This window comes from Pongo pygmaeus, chromosome 15 (assembly GCF_028885625.2).
Source record: "Pongo pygmaeus isolate AG05252 chromosome 15, NHGRI_mPonPyg2-v2.0_pri, whole genome shotgun sequence".
Lineage (NCBI taxonomy): Eukaryota > Metazoa > Chordata > Mammalia > Primates > Hominidae > Pongo > Pongo pygmaeus.
Window position 1 is genome coordinate 80,430,466 of NC_072388.2, and position 16,281 is coordinate 80,446,746.

Consider the following 16,281-nt stretch of genomic DNA (forward strand, 5'->3'; position numbering starts at 1 on the left):
GAAACCAAAGAGTGAATTATAGCTTGATGGAAATGTGTAGTACAAAGACTTTACAACCCAATTTAGAAACTCTGGCTCTAGAAACTTCTGTTAAGAATAAATACCAATAATATGCAAACAAATTAAGTCACAGTATCTCTGCTTAATTAATTATTTTATTTTTTTGAGAAGGAGTCTCGCTCTGTTGCCCAGGCTGGAGTGCAGTGGCATAATCTTGGCTCACTGTAACCTCTGCCTCCCAGGTTCAAGCGATTCTCCTGCCTCAGCCTCCTGAGTAGCTGGGATTACAAGCGCCTGCCACCATGCCCAGCTAATTTTTTTGTTTTTTTTAGTAGAGACAGGGTTTTACTATGCTGGCCAGGCTGGTTTTGAACTCCTGACCTCAACTGATCCTCCTGCCTTGGCCTCCCAAAGTGCTAGGGTTACAGGCGTGAGCCACCGTACTCGGCTTCATGATTTAATGTTCATGGGAGATAAACAACATAGGGAGGTCCATGGGTGAAACTCTTATCTTAGAATTAATCACTCACCTTGAGAGGCGGCCCTGTTCCAATGTAGCAAAGCTCTGGGATAAGTTTCATTCTCACCTACAATGGTTGCTTCTCCTACAGGAAAACAAATGAAATACAAATCAGGCATTAAAGAAAAGGCACTAGACTTAATTTTCATTTGCAAAGTAGGGAGGATAGGTGAAGCATAAGTTAAACAAGAATCAGGATACAAGAATTAAAACAAATACTGAAATTAATTACTGAACTAAAATAAAACATCCAAAGAAATCACTGGATGCAAGAGGGCACTACTTTGTGAAACATGTTGAATCTATAGAACCAATCATGAGACTATTGAGCCACTTTTCTACACAGTGTTGGGAAAATGGCATTTTTGTATCCACTGTATTTTGAAAAATACATTTATGCAAAGTGCTTAATTTTAAAATGAATGTCAAAACCATTTCTACAGTCAACTCGTTATAAAACTAACTTTGATGGCTAAAGTAAAATATATTAATAACTTAAGCCTGTGTGTTCAGTTCCAGTTACAATAATAAAGAATGTTTCCTAGTAGCTTTTCTTTTTGAATACATTAAACACTTCACTGGTGTGAACTTGTACATTCTAAATCTAAGGCAGGACTAAAATGAACCTTACTCTGATCAAGAATAAAGGCTGCATTGCTTTGTGCCACTTCATAGCCCTGTTCAGCCAGGAGGAGGTACTGGATCACTGCAGCATTGTAATCGCCATCTTTATAGCTGTTATAGGCAGTCATAAGCCTTTCAGACCAACGGCCTCGTTCACATACATTCTTAAACAACTGTGTGAGGTGGGGGAAAAAAAAGTCAGTAAAAGAAAATAAAGATATACCAGAAAATCACTTATGCACTTTGGTTACAGATGACTATTAAGCTTGCTCCTTCAATTTCTGGCAGCTTTCTTGAATAGACATAAAAGTTTGAGATACTTATTTAAAGTTTTCACTTACTCTTTAGAAGTCAACAGGTTTATAAAAAAATAACAGTACACAATTATTGTACTAAAAAAATTACCATTTACTCTGCCTGGGCACTGTTGTAATGATTTATGTATATTACCATTCTTAATCCTCCCATGAGGTTCATGAGGGACCACCCTAGGAGGTAAGTCCTGTTAAAAGCCCCATTTGACAAGTGAGTAAACTAAAGCGCAGAGATTTAGAAACTTTGCTAAGCATTTATCAATGTTACTCTAAAGTGCCAGGTCTAAGAGAGAGCTAAGAGAAAATTTCCAATTAGGAGATATTAGCATTCCTTTTTGGAACATTCATTCAACTTCTTTTTCTTTTTTTTTTTTTTTTTTTTTTTTTAAGAGATAGGCTCTTTCTATGTTGTCCAGGTTGGTCTCGAACTCCTGGGCTCAAGCCTTCATCCACCTCAGCCTCCTAAGTAGCTGGGACTATAGGCATGTGCCATTGTGCTCAGCTTATATATTTTTTTGATGCTGATTATTATCAGATACTGTCTTAGGTGCTAGAGATACTGCAGACACCAATATCTCCCCTTATACAGTTGATTCTAATAGGGAGAGACTGAATAAGTAAGTATAATAATTACACACAGACCCCTCGGTCTTCCCTCAGCATATCAAAGCTAGGTAGGCTGAGTCTAGAACCATAGAAGAAAACATACAAAAAAAAAAAAACCAGAATTGAAAGCGCAGACTTTCCTGCTGGGCAAATCAACTCCCTACACACAAGCTGGTAGAAAACACCTTACCTCCACTGCTGTGTGACATGATCGCATCACACCGGTGCCACTGGCATGCATCTGAGCTAGGTTATAGAAAGCCAAGATATGGCCTCCCTGAGAAGCTAAATTAAAATACTTCAAGGCCTGTTTATAATCTCTCTTGACTCCAATGCCGTCTGTAAGAAAAAAAAAATTACACGAGATAATAGACTTAAGATTTAGCTAAGTATCAGAGAAGGCTTATATATGAGGAATAAAACTCTAATGAAAGAATTCTTACTGAGTAAATATGTGAATCTAATACAAATTAACATACTGATACAGATTAATATAATTTACAATGAAAAACAAGATGTACAAATCATTGAACTGGGAGAACATTTAACCAGCCAGAATTTGATAACACCCATTTCCATATCATAATGCCATCTAGTGGAAAACAGCTTAATTTAGATCTTGGTGTATCCATCATTAATTCCAGTGTTACTTACTATAGTACATGGAACCAAGCTGTAGTTGCCCATCCACCCAGCCTTGTTCAGCAGCTTTCTGGAAATACTTAAGGGCTAGATCATAATTCTGTAGAAAAAGATGTCATATGATGAGAAAGCTCAAAAGGCAGACATACTAAAAAGTTAAGAGATTTATTTAAAAAAATGAGCAAAGCATATAAAAAATATTCCCAAAGAGCCATTAAAAAGACCATTTTCTAATTCTTATAATAGATAATAATATACATTTAAGTCATAGGGGGATTAATATTTAAGGTGGTGAAGAAAAGTAAATAGAGTTTTTGTGAAACAATTTGTATGCTGCTCTCAGAAAGCACAAACACTAGTAGAACATCAGACCAGGAATTAAGAAACAGTCAATCTTCTCTGCTAACCAATTAATCCTTTTTAAACCTCAATTTTCCTAAAATTAAAGAAAGAAAATTCTCTCCTTATTCATTTATTCCGTGTACCTTACCAAACACTACATGATTATTATACCTTCAAAGGTCATGTGTATTCAAGAAGAAAAGTTAACATAAAGGTTACTACTGAATTTTAGTGTCCTAGAATGACTAGAAGGCCTCAAAATGAGAACACATTGCTGTCTTTTGTGTTAGAGAATACCTACAGATATTAAAAATCTAGCTCTTAAACCTAGCTCTTAGTTTCAGCCTCAAATTAAAAGGACATATTACTTGGAAAGATCACATAGAGAAGGAAACTGCAATGTGAATCCAGGGACATCCAACATGAGGAGGCTGCACAGAAGGATGAGATGCAATGGCCAAGGAAACCCAGACACAGACAGAACACCAGGGAAGCGAGAGGTCAAGTGAGGTAGAACCAAAAAATGTCAATTGGACCGACATTTAGGTTACTGGTGATCTGTACAGAGAGTATAGTTCCATGAAGCAGAAGTTCGATTGCTGAGAATTCAAGAGTGAATGACAACAGCTTAGTCTGACTCTGAGCAAAGGGCTGGGAGAAGACAGGTGGTAGCTAGAAGGGGCAAAGGGCAGAACAGAAAGCTTTCCTCCTCCCTAATGGAAGGCAGTTATGCATTTTGTCAGGCTTGAGTAAAAAAGTAGGCAAGGAGTTTAAGTCCTGAGAAATGGTTAGAGCAGGTGGGGTAGAGAGCAGAGATGGAAGAACAAGAAACAGCTCCACACCTCTGGGAGAAAGTGCCAGACACAGAGCTGTTCTAAGACAGTTAGTTGAGATGGTGTCTGTTGGGTGTGGAGTGGTAGTGAGACAAACTCAGACAACAGGAAGAGGTTCAGCTTTGCTTACAATGGAACAGCCCCACCTGGGCTGACTGGAAGCTAATTAAGGAACATGTCCCTACCTCTCCAGCTGACTGCTCATTAAAGAGAGAATGTCAGACTGAACACTTACAACTTGAACTCCTCTCCCATAGAGGTAGGCCATTCCAAGCCCACTCTGTCCAACTGGGTTGCCCTGCAAAGCAAAGAAATCAGACAAAAGAGTGAAAAGAATTCATTCAAAAATAGGCAAGAATAAATAACTGCAAAATAAATCATTTATAAGCATATTCAAAAACATGTCTTAGTACTTTTCAATTCAAAACAAAACTTTCTTCTTCTCATCAGACTAAACATAATATTGACTTTTAGATAGGTGGGGGCTTTGGGTAATTTGCTGAAAAAGAGTAAATAGTAAATTCATTTAGAATTAAATTTTGTTGACTTACTTTATGACCATCTGTACCATGAATTTACAACATAAAGCATCACTAATGTATTTCATCAAAATGAAAGGCAGGTCACATTTTTGCAGTTTTTCATTGGTAACATCCCACCCCAATAAAGAGGGAAGATATCATGGAACATCTTGTAATAATAGCATAATCATGTAATAATAGCAATGCTGCTATCAGGTGACAAAGATATACTTAGGATTATCGGAGTGTCATGGAACAAAGAGAATCACTGTTTTGGGACTAGAAAGAAAAAAATCTAGAATTTGCCTAAACTTAGAGGGACAGAAGACATCTTTAAAAAGATTGTCACAGCATTCCTTTGGGAAGCATTCAAGTGATATCTGGAACTACAGTAACATGTATAATAGTTGACAGAGAGGTAAGTGTACATACTGAAGATATATAAGATTTTAGGTACTCATACGCAGTTTTCTGAGCCAAAGAAAGCCTAAATTATGTACTATGATTATCAAAAGTACCCTATTATGTAAGCTTTTAAATTTCATGTTGTCATACAAATAGGGTAGATTATATAAGTCCAAGTTCCATTACTAAAAATCAGTATTTCCCCGATTAGGAAACTTCTCAGTGAAACTTAACAATTAAAAATCAACAACCTGGTCCCTAAAAAAATTGCTTTTTATCGGGAGGGCTTTAATACATTCACATGAATCATACTTACTATGCAGTTTCAATAATGTATAGCATGAGTTGGTTATGATTAACACTTTAATATAACAAACACATTTATTAAAATATTAGTAATATGGCACACATTTCAGTACACTGAGACAAAGCCTTACCATGTCAGCAGCTTTCTTAAAGTAGTGGAGAGCTGTCTCATTACTCTGAGGTACAATGTCACTTCCTTCAGAATACATCTGGAAAACAGATCCTGATTTCAGTAAGAGCTGTAACCCTCTCTCCAATTACATTTTTCTCCTTTCTCATCTCCTTTGGGTTTTGTCAGGTCTCATTAAATCTTTCCAAAAAATTTAGAATTCCCCACAGGATATTTTAGAATTAAAAGCAAAGGCCGGGTACAGTGGCTCATGCCTGTAATCCCAGCACTTTGGGAGGCCAAGGCGGGTGGATCACCTGATGTCAGGAGTTCGAGACCAGCCTGGCCAGTATGGCAAAACCCTGTCTCTACTAAAAATACAAAAATTAGCCAGGCGTGGTGGCATGTGCCTGTAATCCCAGCTACTCGGGAGGCTGAGGCAGCAGAATTGCTTGGGCCCAGGAGGCTGCAGCTGCAGTGAACTGACAGCTTACTACCGCACTCCAGACTGGGCCACAAAGCAAGACCTCATATCAAAAAAAAAAAAAAAACACAAAAAACAAACAAAACAAAAGAATTAAAAGCAAACTCTTAAAAGCAAACATTTTAGTAATATTTTGTTGCCATCTCAAATTTATGACTTATTTATAAACATGAATACATAAAATCAGCTCATATATTAGTCTCAGAAGAAATCTTTAAGCCCAACATGAATCATTTTTCTCATTCTATTCCAGGGCAGTCAAATGGTTAGTAAGTTGCTTAGGATCAGATCAGTGATTCAACAAGGAAAGGGGGAGCTGCTTGCAGCATTCATTCTTCTTTCTCCTCTACCACTACTTTCCCCAGGATAAGATCACAAGTGGGTCTTAAGCTCAGGAAATGAAGTAACTAAAAGGCTTACTTGAAGAGGGTTTAAACACTAAACAATTAGAGCATCAGGTATGGAGAATGATAAAGGGCCAAGAGAAAGAAAAACAGAATGGTCAAGACTGTCTTTATTCACATACATGTTAAAGAAACAATAAATTTAAAAAATAGTTTTTAAAGACAGTGACAGTAATTCAGAGCAAGAACCAAAAGAGGAGGAATGAAACGTTCTTAAATGCTTAACAAAAACAGATGGGAAAAACCAAGTTCTATGCTATGGAATAGCTGGAATATTTAAATGTAGTTACCACACCCCAATTACTAGTATGATCATGAGGCAAATCATGATGAAATTTCCCTATTGTAAAAACCTCTGTGATATATTCCATTTAAACTTCCTTACTTTAGGATTTAGTTATAAGTGAAAATACCCATTGATTTATACTATGTTTCAAAATAATGAAAAAGTTTTGAGATTCTTCCATGACATATGGAATTTATTTATAAAATTTCTAGACTTAAATGTTCTGTTCCCTTGATTGAGAACATAGCTACAATGAGAAGAGGTGGGTCACGGCTATCACATTTAAGACAATTAAAAACTCTGCAGATAAATTTCAACAAACTCTAATTGCCTCTTCAGCATGGAAGGAAACAGGCTACTGTGAGAGTCTTAGCAGAAAACCGCACAGCATCAAGAATACATTCCTCACTATTGCATACAATACACAAAAAGTAGGAGCTCAGTGACAGCTAATTTCAATGAAGAATTAACATACTGATGAGCAAACACTATCTTTTTTTTAGACGGAGTCTTGCTCTGTTGCCTAGGCTGGAGTGCAGTGGCGCAGTCTCAGCTTACTGCAAGCCTCAGCCTCCCAAGCAGCTGGGACTACAGGCGCCCAACACCACGCCTGGCTAATTTTTTGTATTTTTAGTAGAGATGGGGTTTCACCGTGTTAGCCAGGATGGTCTCGATCTCCTGACCTCATGATCCACCTGCCTCAGCCTCCCAAAGTGCTGGGATTACAGGCGTGAGCCACTGCGCCCGGCTGCAAACACTATGTTATATTTAAGTTGCCTAAGAGAATGCCTCAGAACAGCACTTTCAGATATAATAGTCTCGCACTAGAAATTTTACTTCCAATTTATTTTTCGTAAATTGTAGATCCTGAACACAATACATGCTAATTATGCAAACACCTCTTGCTATTACATAAAACATTCACAGGATGTACAGTACCTTTCCCAAAAAGGCCATGGCATGTGAATTGCCAGCATTTGCTGCTAAATTGAAGTAGTCAAATGCTCTCTATGAGAAAACAATTTATTAAAATAATTAGTTTTTAACAGAATCTGCTTTTGACTTTCAGCCAAAATAATTATTTCAGGAACATTTAAAAAATCTTGTTATATTACAGTGCTTTAAAAACAAGAATACCCAGTTGCCAATATTTTGAAAGAGAAATCAGTACATCTAGAAGTTTTATTTTACCAAATAACAGTACCATTTATCATTAAGTCACTGCATAATTATACATGCAAAGAAATTTCTTATGTTGCCTAAACTTAAGGTCCAACAAGCCTCCTGTTATTTACAGGCAAAGCGAACATCAGCCTGCTTAAAAGACATTTAAGAGCAGCTTGACTTCTTTGGTCTATTTCTCTAACGATAACCTGGGAGAAAGGAAAAACTAGAAGTCTTTCTAAGACGTGGAGCATATTTTCATTGTTGTCTAAAGGAATACATTCCTCTCGTACTGTTTAGAGAAAAATTCTTGACCCCTTGACCCTACTTAAAAATCACTTAAGTAAACACACTAGCATCAGCAGAAATTCATTATCGCCACTATCAACTGTACTGCCGCCCATTTTTGTTAAGGACCTTGTACCATTGGTTATTCCTCTTCCTTTCCTTGCTGACTTAACTTCTCCCTCTTTTGGAACCAGCTCCCCCTCAACCACATTCTATAATCTCATCATCAAAAAATAAAACTCAGCAGGGTGTGGTGGCTCTCACCTGTAATCCCTGCACTTTGGGAGGCCAAGACGGGCAAATCACTTGAGGTCAGGAGTTCGAGACCAATCTGGCCAATATAGTGAAAGCCCGTCTCTACTAAAAATACAAAAATTAGCCTGACACGGTGGCATGCACCTGTATTCCCAGCTACTCAGGAGGCTGAGGCAGGACAATCACTTGAACCCAGGAGGTGGAGGTTGCAGTGAGCCGAGACTGCACCACTGCACTCCAGCTTGGGTGAGAGAGCGAAACCCTGTCTCAAAATAAATAAATAAATAAAATAAAATAAATAAAAAATAAAACTCAAAACAAAACACACAAGATACGTATCTCCTTTAGATCCCCAATTTCTCTCCAATGATGACTGTTCTGTTAGCTACTTTCCTTCACATACAAGCTTCTAGAATAAATTGGTGACATGTACTTCAATTCACTCTGCAATCTAGTCTTAATTGGTTTCCATACACTACAGCAAAAAGACAGCTCATCAAGGCCAGTGATGATCTTCATACTGCCAATCTAAATTTCAGCTCACCTCACTCCACCTTTCTCTGCAACACCTGGCAGAGTCCATCATGGCTTCCTTCTCGACAGACTCTTAGCTTGGCTAACAAGATGTCACACTCTCCTGGTTTCCATCCTAGGTCTACCTGCACCACCTACGTTTCCCTTGCTGGTTATTTTTCTATAGGTTGACTTCTGAACACTGAAGTTCTTCAGGGCTCAGTTTTGGGCTCCATTCTCACTTTGCATTCTCTAAGCAATCTCATCTACTCCCATAGCTTCACATACCATCAAGATGATGACAACTCCTAAATTTATATTTTCAGCTTCAATCCAGTCTATTCAAGTACCTCTGAACACACTATCCAATGCCTGAACATACCCCTAAAATCTTCTCTCCTTGACCTCAACTTGCTTCTCCTGAGCAGCTCAATTTAAGCAAATGGCAACACCATCTTACTGGTTGCTTTAGGTATCAGCTCCCCTTCACTTATATCCTATCCATCCCTAAGTCCTGTTACATTTACCACCAAATACATCTTGAATCCACTACTATCTTCCATTACCATAGTTCTAGTCCAAGCCACATTCTCTCTCACCTGAACTTCTGCAATATTCCCCTCCCTGATCTGCCTGATTTTATTCTTGCGGTCTTCTAATTCATTTTCTATATTGCAGCCAAAGCTATTGTTTTCAAATCTGAACATGCTGATCTTTGTAGTTCCTTGAAGTGCTGCAGGGATATGCTGATGTGATCAGGAACTGCTTATCTCCGTTCTGTTTCATGTACTATGGGCAGACCAGCCATATTCCTGTAGTATGAGCAGACTAGCCATATTCCTTCCTGTCTCTGGGCCTATGCACATACTGTTCTTTTTGGCCTGGAAGGACGTTATCTCCAGGGTCAATTTAAATGTTTTCTACTTCTCTTTACAGAAGTCTCCCCTGGCAAGTGGTGCCTCCTACCCATTAACCAATTATTGTATCTTTTAAATTTCCTTTGTAAGAATAACCACAATTTATATTTGGTGTGATCATTTAAAAAATATCTAATAGTCCTATTAAAGTTAAAGCTCCAAAAGGTCAAAGACCAAAACTATTTTGTCCAATATTGCATGGTGAATGCCTAGCAGTGAATGGCACATAGAAGGTACTAATATTTGTATTCTTCAGCTTTCTTAGGGGTTGGTTACATCTTGAAAGCTCATTTGTGATGGGTGTTTAAATGACACAAGTTTGATACTGGCATTGACTTAGCAAGAAATACATTGGGAACATCATTTCCTGCTATAACTGAGGTGCAAAGCCCTAGGAACAGGGTAGTTACCTGATGATTCTGTTCTACTCCACGCCCTCCGTGCAGGTGCAGTTGTCCCAGACCAACCTGAAAATGATCACAAACAAGGCAAAAGTAAGTGGTACCATCTGGCACACAATTAAAATCAGACCAACAACAAAGATTTAGTCATAAAATGGTTACAGTTCATGACTCAAAAAACTAAAAGATTTAGTCTTAACTCCTGAAAATGCTATTCTACTTCAACCTAAAAATTTTGGAAAGTAAAAACGTATACTTGTAATTGCAAAGTACCATTTGTGGCCAGGTGTGGTGGCTCACACCTGTAACCTCAACACTTTGGGAGGTCGAGGGCGAATCACTTGAGCCCAGGAGTTCAAGAACAACCTGGGCAACATCGCAAAATCCTGTCTCTACAAAAAAATAGGAAAATTAGCCAGGCGTGATAGCATACCCCTGTAGTCCCTGCTACTTGAGAGGCTGAGGTGGGAGGATCACCTGAGCCCAGAGAGGTCGAGGCTGCAGCGAGCTGTGATTGTGCTGCTGTACTCCAGCCTGGGCGACAGAGAGAGATGTTTTCTCAAAAAAACGAAAAATGGGCTAGGCACGATGGCTCATGCCTGTAATCACAGCACTTTTGGAGGCCGAGGCAGATGGATCTTCTAAGGTCAGGAGTTCAAGACCAGCCTCGCTAACATGGTGAAACTCCATCTCTACCAAAAATACAAAAATTAGCTGGGCCTGGTGGCGGACATCTGTAATCCCAAATACTTGGGAGGCTGAGGCAGGAGAATTGCTTGAACCTGGGAGGCAGAGGTTAAGGTGTGTGGAGATCGTGCCACTGCACTCCATCCTGGGCGACAGAGCAAGACTTCGTCTCAAAAAACAAACAAATGAATAAACAAAACAAAAAACAAAAACACAACGTATCCTACTAAAGTGGAAGTGAAATAAACGCATTTTCACATAAATTAAAACTGAATTTGGGCTAGGTGTGGTGGCTCATGTCTGTAATCCCAGCACTTTGGGAGGCCAAGGCAGGAGGATCACGAGGTCAAGAGATTGAGACCATCCTGGCTAACATGGTGAAACCCCGTCTCTACTAAAAATACAAAAAAATTAGCCAAGCATGGTAGCGGGTGCCTGTAGTCCCAGCTACTCAAGAGGCTGAGGCAGGAGAATGGCGTGAACCTGGGAGGCGGAGCTTGCAGTGAGACGAGATCGCGCCATGGCACTCCAGCCTGGGCCAGAGCAAGACTCTGTCTCAAAAACAAAACAAAACAAAACAAAAAACTGTATTTGTCCCCAGTGAACCTGCTCTAAAGGAAATACAAATGGGTGCTCTTCAGAAGAAGGAAACTTACTAGAAGCTGGGAGATACAGTAAGAAATAAAGCGCTGGCCAGGTGTGGTGGCTCATGCCTGTAATCCCAGCCTTTGGGAGGCTGAGGTGGGTGGGATCACTTAGGCCAGGAGTTCAAGATCAGCCTGGCCAACATGGTGAAACTCCATCTCTACTAAAAATACAAAAATTAGCTGGGTGTGGTGGTGCAAGCCTGCATTCCTAGCTACTTGGGGAGGTTAAGGCACAAGAATCGCTTGAACCCGGGAGGCGGAGGTTGCAGTGAGCCGAGATAGTGGCACTGGGCAACAGAGCAAGGATCTGTCTCAAAAAATAAAAAATAAAAAAAAAAAATAAATAAAAAGCAATGAAAAGGTAAATTTGAAAATATATGTAAATTAATATGGACTGTACAAAACAACAGTATCTCATGGTACCAAAATATATAAAATCAAACACACACAGAATACTCTGAGATCTCTGTGCTGTCCCGGAAACGGTAAAAGTGCTCATTGTACCAGACTTTGATAAGTCAAGGATGCATGTTGTGATCGCTAGATAACCACTATAAGAGTAGCATCATGCTGGCAGAGGGGAAGAGAGGCAACAGGAAAAAGCACTCAAACTGAAAAAGGGCAAGAAAGGAGAGAAAAGTAAACACAAAAAGCAAGATACACAGAAAGCGAGTAAAACAGAAAATTTTAAGTAAACTAAATTTTACATTAATGTAAAAATGTTTAATTGTACAAGTTTATTATAATTTCTATCAGCTAACATTTAGATCTACCTTTCACCGTGGTTTTTTTTTTTTCTTAAGACTCCACTGCTAGTCTTAAAACCAACTGTCCTTAATAAGTATCTAATGCTCATCTGTACATGTCCTAAATTAGAAATAATTGCAAACTTAGTGGAATAAAATATAAATGTTAAAGTTCTTTTTATTTTAATATCAAAAGAAGCCACGAAACGTGTGTGTGCACACATGGTACTTTGATGGACATTATACAACTTCCATTAAACGAGCTTACTTCTGTTCTTGACCTTGAGGAAATTATGATTTAAGAGGAGCAAAAGAAACATGAATGGTAAATAGCTCTGAAGAGCATCTGATATCGCAAATATTCCAGGGACTTCTTGTTTAGAGAAAGTGACAGTTTTCATCATTGGTGACTCTAGTAACAGCCTTCATCATCGGTGTTAATGCTGTTCTGTTCAAGCAGTGATTTTTCAATGGCAGTACACGGGAGAGTCACCTGGACAGTTTTAGGAACCCTCAATGCCTCGGCCCCATCCCACGCTAACCCAAATGGAATCTCCTGAGAGTGTGAGACTCTTGGTATTTTTTTTTTAAGGGACTCAGGTGATTCTAATATGTAGTTCATAATTGCTCAGGGCAATGAAAATGTAACTTACAGATATAAATGCTTGCTCCTGTACCCTACAGATTAAAATACACAATGCAGTAAAGATATTTGGTGAGATGTTTAAACACGTACCTGTGCTTGTACATCACCTTTTTCAGCTAGGAACTGGTAATATTGAATCAAATCTTCTTCTAGCATTCCACTGTTCATTCCTGGATTTTCCACTTCATCAGGCAGCCGTATTCTCTGTACTACTGAGCCTCCTGTTAGCGAGATATCACTAGCAACTGAAATACAGGGATAAAATAAGGTAGAGGAAAATGAGAAGAACTGTTCCAGAGAGAAGTACAATTGTAGCTGCCAAACGCTGACAAACACAATGTTAAAGGAAACTGTTTTTACAGTAGTCTATATAGATCGCAAATCAGTAATCTATTAATAAATTGAACTTTTTTCACAACATAAATAGAACCTAAAGCAAAATTATATAAAGAAAAAAGTACTTCTGAACCTCAACTAGTTTAAAGATGAGTCCACATAAAAGAGCCATTTATAATACTTCAAACAGAACAATAAAAATAGAAATGTTTAAAGTTAATTCCATTTATTTTTTTTCCCCTAAAAGGTAAAAGGGGAAACATAGATACCATGATTGGCAACAAGACGATAGTGAGTCAGTGCAGATTCACAACTCTGGAGGACGCCGATGCCAGCCCAGTATCTGTAACCCTGTAAAACAACTTCACGTGAGGAGGCAGCAGTTTCACGTACTTCAGTGTCATTCTTCGTGGAAAAAATAAAGCTAAGCACCCAGAATTTTGCTGTAATCTGATCCAAGTATACTAACATCTTATTTATGCTAAGTTTTAGGTTTTGAAGTAATTTATTCAGCAACTTCAACCAGAAGGCCATAGCTAAGTACAAGGAAATAAATAATATAATTCCTAGAGCAATCAAAATAGATGTCATAAACTTTATTTTTGAAGTGTGTGCATTTTACTCATAAGAGAAAAATTATAAGGGCTTTCGCTTAGAACCAGTTTTAATCTTAGACACAATTTTATCAAAAATGAGTTAATCTTCCAAATTAGTAAAGAAAAAGTAACAAATTAGCAAAATAGGGGAAATGAGACTACTGGAAGCAGGCACAGTGTCACTAGCAATAAATGACCAGAATAAATGGGAAGACAGCTAATCATGAAGAGTAAAAAACAGAAAGTAGAGCTCTCTGGAGTCATTCTGCACAAATAACTTCATGAACTTTAACAATTCTTAGGGCATTGTTGCAAAATAATGTATAATATTATTTCATGCTCTTTTTGTTTTTTTTTTTTTTGAGACAGAGTCTCACTCTGTCGCCCAGGCTGGAGTGCAGTGGTGCGATCTCGGCTCACTGCAAGCTCCGCCTCTCCCGGGTTCACGCCATTCTCCTGCCTCAGCCTCCCGAGTAGCTGGGACTACAAGCACCCGCCACTGCGCCCGGCTAATTTTTTTTTGTATTTTTTTAGTAGAGACGAGGTTTCACCGTGTTAGCCAGGATGGTCTCCATCTCCTGACCTCATGATCCGCCTGCCTTGGCCTCCCAAAGTGCTGGGATTACAGGCATGAGCCACCGCGCCTGGCCAATATTTCATGTTCTTTTTCTGTAGCCACCATTTACAAAATTTTGAAAAACTAAAGAACATTTTTAAAAATTATGATAATCTAATTTAAAAAATGATTCTGACAATTCCAAATCAGAGAAAATTTAAAAAGAGCCATATATCAGATCTCTCTTTTTAGGGGCAATCAGCCAAACTAATCATTTTAAAGAAAAATTGTGGACTCCACCAATTTTCATTTACATGTAGATTCTATGTGTTATATCCATTAACAAGAATTTGAAGGAAATTCAACTGAATATTTGGTCTTAATTAATACAAGCAAATCTCGATCATGAAAGCTGAAAAAGTTGTGGCCACTATAAACCATAAATTCTTCTGATATTAATATTATTAGCCTTCCACTAAAGTCTACTTACCAAAACCATGTGGGCTATTAGATTGCCCCCAAGAGCTCCAAATGTGTAATATACAAGAGCCTGTGAAAGAACAAAACATGTTTAACTGAACACAGGCACGCATTTATTCAATTCGAATTGTTATACGCAATAAAGTTTTAATAGTATTACCTTTGCCTGACTTGAATTAACACCAAGTCCAGAGGCATAGAGAAAGCCAAGAGCCTGAAATAGATGATAAAAGAAATCTTGCTTTGGTGAAGGTTTATCCAAGATAGACACAGACAGACACAGTTTTATATACTATGAAAAAATGCAAGAGTCTTTAAATGCTAAAAGATTTGAATTCAAGTATGTACAAACATGGATTAAAGAGCCCTGGAAAAGCATTCAGGGTTTTACACATTACACAATTAAATTAAATGTAACATTATTTAAAAAAATTTTTTATTTATTTGTGGTTTTTTTTTTTTTTTGAGACAGGGTCTCACTCTGTCATCCAGGCTGGAGTGCAGTGGCACGATCTTGGCTCACTGCAACCTCCGCCTACTGGGTTCAAGTGGTTCTCCCACCTCAGCCTCCCGAGCAGCTGGGACTATGTAGAGGTGTATGCCACCACGCCCGGCTAGTTTTTGTAATTTTTGGTAGAGACAGGGTTTCACCATGTTGGCCAGGCTGGTCTCCAACTATTGACCTCAAGTGATCCACCCACCTCAGCCTCCCAAACTGCTGAGATTACAGGGGTGAGCCACTGTACCCAGCCACAATTAAATGTAACTTTATTTTTATTAATTTATTTTTTCCGAGACAGAGTCTTGCTCTGTCGCCTAGGCTGGAGTGCAATGGCGCAATCTTGGCTCACTGCAGCTTCTGCCTCCCAGATTCAAGCAAGTCTCCTGCCTCAGCCTCCTGAGTAGCTGGGATTACAGGTGCCGCCACCATGCCCAGCTAATTTTTTTTTTGTATTTTTAGTAGAGACAGGGTTTCACCATGTTGGCCAGGCTGGTCTTGAACTCTTGACCTTGTGATCTGCCCGCCTTGGCCTCCCAAAGTACTGGGATTACAGGCGTGAGCCACCACACCCGGCCAAATGTAACTTTAAACAAGACAAAAAGTTTAGCTTGAGGACAATTTAATATTAACTAGAAAGATAAAGCTGAATACATGTAAACATGACTATCTTTATGAACAGCCATTATGAAGACAACTCCCGTTATAGGTACATCAGCATATTTCTCTATATATGCGGAGAGGAATACACTATGAAAACAGACAAGATATGAATTACCAAGATAAACTATCTCAGATATAAAAAGAGGAGCAAGGGGTCAAGCTGAAGAGGTCAAGGGAGAAAGGCTGCTCTACAATGTTAGAGCACACATGACTTTCTAAAAATAAAAACAAAAAAAAGGAACAAACAATGCCTTGGTGAAGTTCAACCTTTTCAACCCTTTGCCGTCTATGGATCATCCTTGATGATAGGAAAGTATAAGCTAACGTGACAAAGGCAGGTGTGGCAGAGACTGGAGTGCTCACTGAAATCACGAGCTCCTCTACGTTTTCCAGCCTCTGTAGAATCATATGCCTGGGATATGGCTGTCAGGGATGTAAGCCTGAAAACATCCTAATGAATCCTGAGGCTCTCTTCTCACTTCATCATGGCG

General features: G+C 38.7%; 1 protein-coding gene across 1 annotated transcript in view; it reads right to left on the reverse strand.

Annotated features, from left to right (window-relative positions):
• SEL1L (SEL1L adaptor subunit of SYVN1 ubiquitin ligase) overlaps positions 1-16,281 on the reverse strand; it is a 59,576-nt gene that overhangs the window by 11,321 nt on the left and 31,974 nt on the right. Inside the window, exons 7-18 of the mRNA XM_054448536.2 lie at positions 14,789-14,842; positions 14,639-14,698; positions 13,266-13,347; positions 12,751-12,905; positions 9,944-10,000; positions 7,336-7,404; positions 5,245-5,322; positions 4,117-4,179; positions 2,719-2,806; positions 2,255-2,403; positions 1,152-1,317; positions 531-605 (exon numbers count right to left, since the gene is read on the reverse strand). Coding sequence (XP_054304511.1) covers positions 531-605; positions 1,152-1,317; positions 2,255-2,403; positions 2,719-2,806; positions 4,117-4,179; positions 5,245-5,322; positions 7,336-7,404; positions 9,944-10,000; positions 12,751-12,905; positions 13,266-13,347; positions 14,639-14,698; positions 14,789-14,842 — 1,096 coding nt within the window. The remainder of the gene's footprint in view (positions 1-530; positions 606-1,151; positions 1,318-2,254; positions 2,404-2,718; positions 2,807-4,116; positions 4,180-5,244; positions 5,323-7,335; positions 7,405-9,943; positions 10,001-12,750; positions 12,906-13,265; positions 13,348-14,638; positions 14,699-14,788; positions 14,843-16,281) is intronic.